We start from the raw sequence: 12,128 nt of genomic DNA on the forward strand, positions 1-12,128 counted from the left end.
CCATAAATATTTGTGTTATCTTATAAAACGCAAAATGAAATTGAAATTGCCAACGAACTATAACTCAAATGACATAATTTTTTCTTCTCACTTAAAAATTTTAGATTTGAATTTTACTCTTAATTTAAAATGAAAAAATAAAATTAAAATTTGATCTACCATTGAAGATGCTTTCAATTTTGCCAAATTACCTATATTAACCGACTACATAGCCAAAAATTATAATATTTAAAAATAAATTGAAAAGGCTTAAATAAAAGATTGGAGGGCCAATATTGTTGTGCATAGATGTAAAAGTGGAGTACCCATACACCCAACCTCGAGAAAGTAGCGGTTTTCTAATTTCTCGCGCGATTCTGAATTCTGCAAGAACAGAGAGAAAGAGAAAGAGGAAGGGATCAGTTTCAGTGCTTTCAATTCTCGCTTTGGTTTTGAAGATTAAGCTACCTTAAACGACGTCGTTTCGGTAATGGAAGCTCAATTACCGGATCTCTGAATAAACAACAAGAAGAAGAAGAACCATTCGAACTGCACTCGAATCTAAGCATATTCATTCCCTGCAATGGCGTCGTGGCTCAAAGCAGCTGAAGGTAATTGATCTCCCTGAATACATTCGCAGTTTCACCCATTTCCGTCGAAATCATTCTTTTTCGTCGATGATTCAACTTTGTTATTTAATTTTTATTCCGAGTTTCATTCGAAAATGATTTTGGGAGCTCAGAGAGGTTTTGGTCTCAGCTGGCATCATTGCATCTTCTTATATTTTGATCGATTCACTGAACCTGCAACACATCGTTAACGCTGACACGCTCTTATTCTTCAAATCAACATGCCAAGTTTTTAATTAAGGTTAAGTTTGGCATTGAGTTATAATATTAGGATGAAAGTCAATATATTGAGAGTTAGGGAATTAATTAGTGAAATGTTAACTATTTTACATAATATGATATACCCCCATACATAATCTCTGATGCTTTGTCCATGTAGTGTAAGGAGTATAACATGTTTAAAATTTCAATGTACATGTCTAATCAAGAGAAGGGCGCCTGCACTAGTTCATTTGATCTCAATGGAGCTCACCTTCTTTTGTATTGCTTGCTTTTCAGGGTGTTGCCTTGTTATGTAATGAGTTTATCATTTTGAGTTCAGATTTGACATGCCTTTTTCTTTTTTTTTTTTTCAGATTTATTCGAACATGTAGATCGAAGAGCAAAGCTGGTTGTCAGTGACTTAGCTGAAGAACAACCAGACACTAAGCCTCCAGGTTTTGATTTCTTTTACCTGCCTTTTAGCGATCGGTTTGTGCCAAATACCTAGAATCGATCCTGGGTATATTTTTGTGAAGTTATGCTGATAGTTTATTCAAAAGATAGACTTCTAAAACCTTGATGATTAGAAGGTTTCTTGTGTTATATATTTTAGTTTGACTATTGATGGTTCTTAAATGTGAGTTCCATTTTGTGATCTTTTATATTGAGTAATATATTGGCCTAAAAGTTTGGTGTAAACTTTTGCTAGGTCAAGAGAAGACGGTTTGATACCTCAACTTAAGTTGTAAGACATAAAACTTATGTGTGTTTTGCAGAAATGGCCATCCCTTCAGGAAAATGGTTTTCACAGAACTTTCTTTTTAAACTATACCACTAGCAAATCTTTTACTTTCTTCCTTCTAGATTTAAAGGTTTTGCATCTAATTTGTATCTAGGTTGATCTATGAAAACAACGACTGTTACTACTACTAATAATAATCTTTGTTTAGCTATGTGGAATTGGCTAGGTGAATCAAACCATGCCATAGTTATATAGTCTTGTCATTATCTAGTTTAATTTTAAACTAGAATAAATGAGTAAAAAAGCGTGCCTTTTCAATATTAAGTTTTGCATATTCTGTTATTAGAAGTGCTAGCAGTTGTTTATTGTATCTTAACTTTTTTTGAAATAGCTTCCAATGGGCAAGGATCTAAAGGCAACAGGACCAAAAAAGTCAAGGTATTGCCTGTGCATTACTATACATGGATAATGATCTTGTAGTTAATTTTCAAGTTGAGCTTCTCTTCTTGATTTCTTCAGGCTCATAAGAGACTATCCACGCCAGCAACTGTAACGAGTGATGCCACTGCAGAGAAAAGTGAAACTCTAGCTGCAGCAGTGGATGCAACAACTCAGAGGGACAATGTTGAACTTGTAGCTGAAAATGATCGGAGTACCCCCATATCTGCAGACCAACCAAACAAGGAGCAACCTGTGGATTCAACGTCTCCCTTGTCTGGCACTTCATTATCACAAAAGCCAACTGATGATGTTGGTAAACATGCCACAGATGATGTGAAAGTTTTAGCAGCTGAAACTGTTTCTGAAGTTGCCACTGTATCTACAAATGGTGAGCCTGTCAAAGAGAATGCTTATGAGGAGGATCCTCCCCAAACTTCCAAAGGAATTGAAGCCCCAAGTGATGAACTCACTAATGTTGGCCAAACTAACAAGCCTAGGGATCTGGATGTGAATCAAAATGTGAATCAAGAGAGATCAGAATCTGTGGGTGCTGATATTGTTCCTAATAATGATGATGGACCTAAAGATGGTGATGTAAAGAATGAATCAGTTCCGAATAGAAAGAATGATCAGCATCATAAAACCGAGATCTCCCCGCAGAAAGTACAAGATCAACTTGAAGAGGTAACACTGATTTTGGAGAAATTAATTTATCAATCATTATTTCATAAAACATCACATCTTTTCTTCTAATTTTTTAGTCGGTTCATAGGCTCAAGGGTTGCTTAAAACAACAAAATCAACTGGTGGGTCCAAAGAGGCAAGGTTAGCTCGGGTAAGAATGTTGTTTGAACCAATATTTGTGTTGGCTTAGCCTCAGATATGGGACAATCTTGATCAGATAAAGATCCTGTAGAGTATTTGTGGAATGTTGAATTGTGTTTCTTTGTAATTGCTATTATAGATGCCTGATTTATACTTTTTCACGATGCTTAGGTCTGTGCTGGATTATCAACTCGCCTTCAAGAATACAAATCTGAAAATGCACAACTAGAGGAACTTCTCACTGCAGAGGTGAAATACAATTACTATGTCCTGGTTTCAGAGACTGGAATGTCTCATTGTATGCTGGCAATGAAACACTTGAGTTGTTGCATTACTAAAATAATTCCATATTTACAGAGAGAGCTGAGTAAATCATATGAAGCTAACATAAAACAGCTACAGAAGGATTTGTCTGAAAGTAAAAGGGAAGTAACAAGAGTTGAATCAAATATGGTTGAGGCCTTGGCAGCCAAAAATGCTGAAATTGAGGCACTTCTAAGTTCCATGGATGCACTTAAGAGGCAGGCTGCACAATCTGAAGGAAATCTAGCTTCCATTCAGGTTCTTCTTTGTTAATTTATTTAAGTAAGCTTTCATGCAGTATTTTATGTCCATACATGCTACTACTTTGGAGTTCAATAGGAATCAAGAGATGCCAAAGCCTCCCTCATAGAAAACCTGGTGTCAGCCTTGCAACTTACTTTTTTGTTTTTTTCAGAACTTTATTCTCTAATATGTGCTTTGGCCTTGTGGAAGCTTTATCCTTCTCTGATTAACTCATTGGATCGCTTGAATGCTGCTACCTTCTGCGTATTGCGTTAATGGTCTTGCAGTTTGAATAATACTTTTCTCCATGTTGGTTTATTAATGTTAATATCTGGCTTGCACCGTTTCCTTGGCCTACCAAGAATTTATTGTTTATGAATGATGTTGGTTGCTGGAAATGCATGTTTATCTATCCAATTCATAAGAAAACTGCAATTAATTGAAATATATTATCCCACTGACCACAATATAGCTATAAGCTGCATTTATCCATTCCGAAATCCGAAGTGTGTCTTTCTGCCCTGTCTTAAATTTTACTGAATTAGACGATATCCGGAGTCTTTTTCTCGATAAATTAGGAAAACCTTTGGCTATTTTGGATTGAGTAACATGACAATCTTCTTGATTCTGTTGTTTTCTTCATTAGTTTCCTTCTATATATTTAGGACTTCTCATTTCACTATGGCTTGTACGTTCATCGCAATGCTTGGATAACACTGTTTATATCTTATTAGGTAAACATGGAGTCTATGATGAGAAATCGAGAGTTAACAGAAACAAGGATGATGCAGGTAAGTTGGTTCTCCGTTACATGCTTCCTATACTTGTATGATATTTTCCATTAATATGATAAAGCTTTTTGTGTAAAAAATCTGTTATCCTCTTAGGCTCTAAGAGAGGAGCTAGCATCTGCAGAACGAAGAGCAGAAGAGGAACATGCAGCGCATAATGCTACCAAAATGGTATGTATCTTGAATTGTTTATTTCTTTTATTCTTGTGTATTTGCCTTACATTCAAGTGATTGTGTGATTGGTGTAACAGGCTGCTATGGAAAGAGAAGTAGACTTGGAGCAACGAGCCATTGAGTCATCTACAGCACTTGCAAGGATACAGGTAATGTAAGCATTTACTGCATTTTATTTAATTTTTAATTAGTGTACACGTCCTGTTGAACTATTATTTTCTGTTTGTTTTAACTTCCATTTTGGTGTCCGTCACTGGTTTCTGTTCCGTTTTTGTTTTATTGTGTTTAATTTTAAAGTCCTAGGTGTTCTCATTCATTGGATTAGAAATCTTTGAGAATACGAAAGGATCTTGTATAGTAAATTTTAAGATGATTATAAAATGATTTTCATCATCAGAAGTCTTGAAAGCTTTTGTGTTTTATTAAATTTGAAAGAGGGAAGGGAGATCATTTCAGCTCATTGAATGCTGCTATTTAGTCTTGCTTTTCTTAAATTACTAACAATGTATCTGTTTTACAAATTAATCATGAGTAGTGGTACCAAATCCACAAGGAAATCATCCGTGTAAATAAGGTTACTACTAGTCTCCCTTTTCAATCAAGGTTAATACATTGATTTTCGTTGCTTATTTTTTCAGAGAATAGCAGATGAGAGGACAGCAAAGGCCACTGAACTTGAGCAGAAGGTGGCACTTCTTGAGGTACATAGAACAATTAATCTTTATTTTTTTTATTTTAAACCATGAAGGCTGATTAGTAATTAATATTCTGCCATGGAGATCTACTGAAGCTTTTGTCAACATTTTTTTAGGTAGAATGTTCATCTTTAAATCAAGAGCTTCAAGATATGGAAGCCCGGCTGCGTCGTGAACAAAAAAAGTCACCAGAAGAAGCAAATCAAGTTATTCAGGTATATTGTTTGCATACAGGCTAGCCATATGCTTTAATAGGTTTAACAGAAAGTTCTGAGAGTTCCAAGAGGGGTGGGGGTTTTTGGTGGGGGATGGGAGGGGTATGTGGGAAAATTACTTGAGCTATTGCTGCCAAAAGACCAAAATGATTCTGGCACCAACTGTTGGGCCATTGACACACATCATTATTGTTTAAATTCTGTTTTAGTGGAATTATGCAAATATTTGTGATAAATTATTCATCCTTATGGAGCTAGTGCATTTCATATATTAGATGCAGGCACGGCAGGAAGAACTGGAGCGTGCACGTCAGGGTCAGAGGGAAGCTGAAAATAAGCTATCTTCCTTGGAGGCAAGTTTTTCTTTTTACTTATCTATAAATAAAGTTTATTAGAGATAAGTAGATAACGGTCTCCTGTTTTGTAGTTCATAGTTTACTTTCCTATTATTTCTTATATGTTTGGTTTCACGGTTTCAGGCTGAATTTCAGAAGATGAGAGTTGAAATGGCTGCCATGAAGAGGGATGCTGAGCATTATTCACGTCAGGTGATAGGGGGTGTTTTTCATGAATATCTTATTTTGTTGAATGGGGTTAAAATTTGAATCTGTAGGTAGGATACACATTTTTTGGAATATTACTTGTACTAAGCAAGCATTATATCCATGTAACAGGAGCACATGGAGTTAGAGAAACGCTATCGGGAACTGACTGACCTCCTGGTAATTTGCAATTTCTCATCATGCGTTAGATTGCAATTAATTGTAATGTTCATTAAATTAATGTACTACCATCGTCTCAGTACTACAAACAAACACAATTAGAAACCATGGTTAGTGAAAAAGCTGCAACGGAGTTTCAATTGGAGAAGGAAATTAAGCGTCTTCAAGAAGCACAGGTATGTTGTTATTTGTTAGATTCCTGTGGCTACTTGATTGTTAGCTTGACTGTGCATCTGATATCACTATCATGTTGAACAGGCAGAAGCTGAACGAAGTAGGGTTTCTCGTCGAGCGTCAACATCTTGGGAAGATGAGACTGAAATAAAATCCCTTGAGTATGTTTCTTCATATGATGTTAGCATATAGAGATTGTTTATCTGTGTTGCATTTTTAGAACTTATAGGCCTACCAATAGGGTGCAAAGTTAAGGCAAAACCTTTAAAATCATCAATCTTTTGTAGAACTAATTTGTTTACACCCCCATGTTAAATCATCTCTGATGTAGCTGTTTCTCTCTTTTTCTTCTTCATCTTCTTCCTTTCTATTAAAAAAAGAAAGAAAAGAAAAAAGAAAATGAATAGTTGGTTGATAATATCACTCGATTATTTAGTTATTCCTCTTTCATATCTTTGTCACTTCTCCATCTGTGTTTTGATTTCCACTTGTAGACTTTGGAAAGTTATCTTATAAAGTAATAATTGCAGGGCTCTTCCTGTGCATCACCGTCATCTGGTTGGTGCAAGTATTCAGGTAACAATCATCATGTCTCATGTTATTCCCATTCCCCCTTTGAGCATTAGTTTTTACTTTCTATTTGGCTTGCCACGTGCAGTTGCAAAAGGCAGTGAAATTGTTAGATTCGGGAGCTGTCAGGGCAACAAGATTTCTCTGGCGTTATCCCACAGCTCGAGTTATTCTTTTTTTCTATTTGGTGAGATTGCTTAATTTGATGCTTAAAAGTGTCAAATATCTGAGATTAATACCATGGAAAGAAATGAACTCTGCTAACCTTGAGAAATTGCAACAGGTATTTGTACATCTCTTCTTGATGTATCTCTTACACCGCCTTCAGGTAAATATATTCAGCCGTTGCACCGCAAAGATATGACAATTATTAGTGCGCAACTGCATTTTATTCTGTTTTTGTAGAATTGATTCTACTGTAGAATTATTATAATAGAAACTAAATTCTAGATGCCAAAATTGGTTTTACCAAGTTAACCAGACATTAATCTCAGAATCGATTTCCGGACCCCAAAATTGATTCTTCCACCTCCCACCGAGTTTGTGATATGAGTGACGTTAATGATTTTGGATACTGAACTGCTATCAAGTATTGCTGACTGCAGCCTCACCTTTTGCCCCCTGTGCAGGAACAAGACACTCTTTCAGCTAGAGAAGTTGCAGAATCTATGGGACTTTCTACCCAGAATTTGCATTGAGTTATACAAGCATTCTATTTAGGCTTGTACCTGGTGTTGATCCTTTATTGACTATATGTTTCAAGTGTGCATTTACAATGTGGCTGCTTAGGATGCCTTCGAATTGATTCACCAAAATACCTAAGGATGCAATGCAAAAGAGGAAAAATATTAGAGCATTTGCTGCAGTTAGAATTGAGAAAATATGTTGGGATTTGCTGAAGCTAACTCAGTTGTATCACCATGTTTATTGTAAACCTGTTAAGCGAATCCAATTCTTTAATGACATGTTTTATTCGTTGTTTTAAGTGAAAATGTATTCCTTCTGGAAGATAAATGTTGTAGATACAAGTTTCTTTTGTTATTTCCTTTGACTTTTTGTATCAAATGTAAGATACTATCCCATAACTATGAGAAATATATAATTGATAATTTTTTTTATCCCTAAGTATCTGAGCATATTATTTTGCACTGTATAAGTATAAGATGGAATTCAAGAGAAGTTAACATTTGTTGCATAACATATTACATTGAGAAATTGAAATATCAACGGATATTCAAGTTGCTCATTTTTACCCATTTACAACTACTCTTTCCAGAGATACTAAACGTAAGATACAAGTATAGCTCAATTGCTTTAGTTCCTGGGATAGACTACTATGTAAATTAAGAAGTTTACCAACCTCTCTCCAAAGAGATTATTCTTCAAACTAAAAATAAGAGACAACATCTAATACCCGAAAAACAAAAATAAAGATAAAAATAAAAACATCGTTAAGCTCATTGATCGTGTGCTTGTTAACTGACACTATCAATAACTAGATGTCTGGCACGTACAATGCAAGGCCAATGGTTTTATAGTCTCACACTAGAAGCAAACAAACACTCAATTCTCTTTCACTTCACTTTGTTTCTTCATCTACCTCATACTCATCCTCGTCATCATCGTCGTCGTCGTCCTCATCATCATCAGGTCTTCTGATTCGAGACAGATTGCTTAGCTCAAGTGCACCTTGCTCACCAAAGAACTCATTTCCAAATCTAAAGTCCCGTTGTTTAACCAGAAGCCAGCGGAGTAACCGGTCTTCCTTGTTTAGATAGTGCAGCTCCTTGTTTATTTCAGGAGTAGCCATCATGCTCAGTTGCATCAAATAGCCCTACATCATGGAAAAAAGGAAAACTGCAATACATTAAATTACAATTGACTAATTGATAATTTTCCACTGCCACCTCAGATAAGATTTGTCAGTATGGCTATTTCACATGCAGCATGCGGCAAACCGCACATTCAAAAGAAGCATTCACTCCTTTGATTTTCCAATAAGAAGTTGCAATTCACTTCTTTGAGCCACATGACCACGGTCTAAAATTTACACATCCAATAAATCAACTTCAACTAATGAGCTAGTTATGTTGAACATTTCTCCAAACTATTCAGCATACCAACGGAGCCATTTTTACATTAAGGTTAAACCACATTTATCTGGTAGTTTCTGTAAACACATGGCTCTGTCCACTACTAATATAACCCGAATGATAAAAGCAGTTCACTCACTGAGATTTTGACTTAAACAGTAAAGAAACAAAATTATTCACCAAACAATGGTGATTAGACCACACACCACTGACTCACAGGTAGCTCTGTAATACAACAAGGTGAATTGGTAAATGATACAAATGATGCGCATGTATAACAGAAAAATACCACATCAAACATAACAGTTCCTCGGGTGGGAGGGAACCCTATGCTAATTGGTGAATGAATTCATTAATCTAAAATATCGGTCAAATAAGTAAAATTTTATTAAGTTCCACCATCACCATAAATTTTAAATAATAGATGAGGTCAGCGAAACATCAATTGAATTCCAAATTTCATTAGGCAGAAAAAACACTTGCACACATCAAAGCGATAAATATAAATAAAACTATAATGGAAAAAATAAAAAGAATTGCATATGCATGCACAGTGGAAAGTCATTCAACATTGCGAATAGTCATCAATCTCACCTTAAAATGTCTGCCATCTAACTTTTTTATACCGTAGCCTAATTGAACTTCTCCGAAACTCTTAACACCGGTGACAACCCCATTTCTTCTACAAACATGTTTCCCCACCCTAGTAACCAAATCCAAGAGGTCTCTCTTCTGTACATGGGGCTTAAACAGAAGCATACAATCGTAAGGTGGCATCTTATTCCTCCTGCACTAGGACAGCCAAGTCAGCTCCCTTTCTGCATCAGATAGAAGTTGATTAGGAAGGCTAAAGATGTTGCTAATACCACACCTTTTTAGCAACAAAATTATCAACATCGAACTTGGTTGGATTTCGCTTAAACAATCGGATAGATCCGTGATCTGTGATATCTATTCTAAGGGTACTTGCAGTGGTGGTTTGAAAATGAGGTGAATATCTTCATGGATAAGTTCAATGTGTAAATTTACACATGAGGTTCATCCATAAAAATTTCCACCCTATTTGTACCCCAACCAAACATACCCTAAGATTTCAATTCAATCCAAGTTATATTAACTATATAATGAATCACTGCAAATACTTTCATCTTAAGCACTTCTCTTTATAAATTTCGATACTTATAACAAACAGAACATCAATGAGCTGAAAATTTTACTTTTCCAGTTCTATACATACCATATGTTCTCTCTACCACCAGAAAAATATATAATATACTTTTATTAAAATCTAATTTTTAGTAAAAATATCATACGATAAAAAAGGTACCAAGCAAATCAAACATCAGAAATCCAAAAAAGATTGGGGGGAAAATTTTACCTCAAGTGTAATAGGAATGCAAATGACGGCTTGGTCTGCGGCGCCGACGGCGAGAAGGAGGAGAGTGGATTGTCGAAGGCGGCGGCGGAGGCAGGAGGTGCTGCGAGAGGGTGGGAGAAGAGAAGAGCTCACACTCGAGTAAGAAGAGCGAACGGGTTTGCGAACTGTGATAGTGTGATATTTAAGGCGAGGGCAATTTTGGAAATTCATTTTGTAGTTTCAATGCACCAATCTCTTTTTGGTTGACCCAATGCACCAATTTGGTTCCTAGTTTTTGGTCTGGAATCCTATAACTATCATTTGAAATTTTGTTGATAAAAAAATTATGGTGGTTTTGGGCTAACAAAATGGGCCTCTTATATAGTTTGGGTTTTGGTAATGTATGTATTGTTTTAATAATAACAAATGAATTGTTAACCAAAAAAAAATAACAACTGAATTATTTGATGGGCTCAGCTGGTTTTCAACTAATTAGGTATTTAAAACAATCCACAAAAAATTAACAGAGATAGTTATGTTGGGCGAGTTAAACCCAAAATAGTTCCTGACATTGGTATTGTATATTAAAATTGTCACTCAGATTCTAATTGCATTAATTATGTCCCTGAGATTGACAAAAATGCACCACGTTAGTCCCTAACCAATTTTTCATTGACGGCGTGATGACATGGCATGATGACGTAGGCTGTTAGTAACCCGAGTCACTCCATGATTTGGTCACGTGTAATGGTATGATGATGTGTTGACCAGTGATATGTGGCATGCTAACGTGGATAGTTGTGCCACGTGTCACAGTACTATTTCGCCACGTGTCGCAACAGTATTCGTCCACGTGTCATCCATTATGTCATCATTGTAGATGCACAAAATTAGTCCCTCACTTTGCTTTAAGTGACTCATTTTAATCCCTGAAATTGAATGTCGTGCACCAAACTAGTCCCTTCACCAATTTTTTCACTTTTTTTCGATAAATTCAAAATTATCAATATCTTTGTTTCACATGATATTTAAATACAAGTGCTTTTATAAAATATTTTTTTCTTGCGGGTACCTCTAACCGCTGTCTTGGAGTTGACGTGAAGATATTTCAAGCACCCCCACTACCATTTCCGACCTCTTTCGTCTAGACTGAAGATGTCGAAGATGGTAGTGATGGTGCTTGAAGTGCCTTCAGTTTAGCTCATTTACTTACACACAACGAAAACGTGTATTTCATAAGAACAAAAAAAATGTGTATTTTAATTCTTGATTTCTTGTTATAAACACATTTTTATTAATGAAAAAATATGTCTAATCAATCATATAATTCTTTTTTTATAATAACATACTTATGTATTACAAAATTACCAATGTTAAATTATTATAAAAAAAATTATATAATTAAAACTAAAATCTTAAAAATTTTGATACAAGTACTTGTATTTAAACGATACGTGAAAAAATAAAGTTGAAATTAGTGCATCCAAAATATTAAAAATTTTAAATTTTTTAAAAAAAATGAGAAAAAACTGGTGAAGCGACTAATTTGGTGCACGACATTCAATTTCAGGGATTAAAATGAGTCACTTAACACAAAGTGAGGGACTAATTTGGTGCATCTACAATGATGATATAATGGATGACACGTGGATGAATACTGTTACAACACATAGCACAAATAGACACGTGGCCAAATAGTAATGTGACACGTGGCACAACCATCCATGCCAGCATGCCACATGTCACTAGTCAACACATCATTATACCATTACACGTGGCCAAATCATGGAGTGACACGTGCCACTAACAACCCACGTCATCATGCCATGTCATCACGTCGTTAACGAAAAATTGGTCAGGGATTAACATGGTGCATTTTTGTCAATCTCAGGAACGTAATTAGTGCAATTGGAATCTCAGGGACGATTTTAGTGCACGAAACCAATCTCAAGTACCATTTTGGGGTTTAACTCT

At 35.6% G+C, this 12,128-nt stretch overlaps 2 protein-coding genes across 2 annotated transcripts; one reads left to right on the forward strand and one right to left on the reverse strand.

Moving 5' to 3' along the window:
• The first annotated feature begins 277 nt into the window (after positions 1-277).
• Positions 278-7,829, forward strand: LOC107644420 (golgin candidate 1). Its single transcript, XM_088488914.1, has 21 exons — positions 278-590; positions 1,184-1,264; positions 1,943-1,989; positions 2,071-2,676; positions 2,765-2,827; positions 2,989-3,066; positions 3,175-3,378; positions 4,098-4,154; positions 4,251-4,325; positions 4,406-4,477; positions 4,967-5,029; positions 5,140-5,238; positions 5,514-5,591; positions 5,718-5,786; positions 5,913-5,960; positions 6,041-6,136; positions 6,219-6,295; positions 6,665-6,710; positions 6,793-6,891; positions 6,988-7,032; positions 7,334-7,829. Exons 1-21 carry the CDS (start codon positions 563-565, stop codon positions 7,400-7,402), a joined length of 2,100 nt encoding a protein of 699 aa, XP_088345040.1. The 5' UTR covers positions 278-562; the 3' UTR covers positions 7,403-7,829.
• Positions 7,830-7,870: 41 nt separating this feature from the next.
• On the reverse strand, positions 7,871-10,405 carry LOC107644421 (Translation elongation factor EF1B/ribosomal protein S6 family protein). The gene is made up of 3 exons (XM_016348277.3): positions 10,176-10,405; positions 9,392-9,615; positions 7,871-8,538 (listed from the first exon to the last, which is right to left on the reverse strand). The coding sequence occupies exons 2-3, from the start codon at positions 9,572-9,574 to the stop codon at positions 8,284-8,286; spliced, it is 438 nt and encodes a 145-aa protein (XP_016203763.1). The 5' UTR covers positions 9,575-9,615; positions 10,176-10,405; the 3' UTR covers positions 7,871-8,283.
• Between the last annotated feature and the right edge of the window lie 1,723 nt (positions 10,406-12,128).

This window comes from Arachis ipaensis, chromosome B5 (genome assembly GCF_059453495.1).
Source record: "Arachis ipaensis isolate K30076 ecotype BB chromosome B5, ASM5945349v1, whole genome shotgun sequence".
Lineage (NCBI taxonomy): Eukaryota > Viridiplantae > Streptophyta > Magnoliopsida > Fabales > Fabaceae > Arachis > Arachis ipaensis.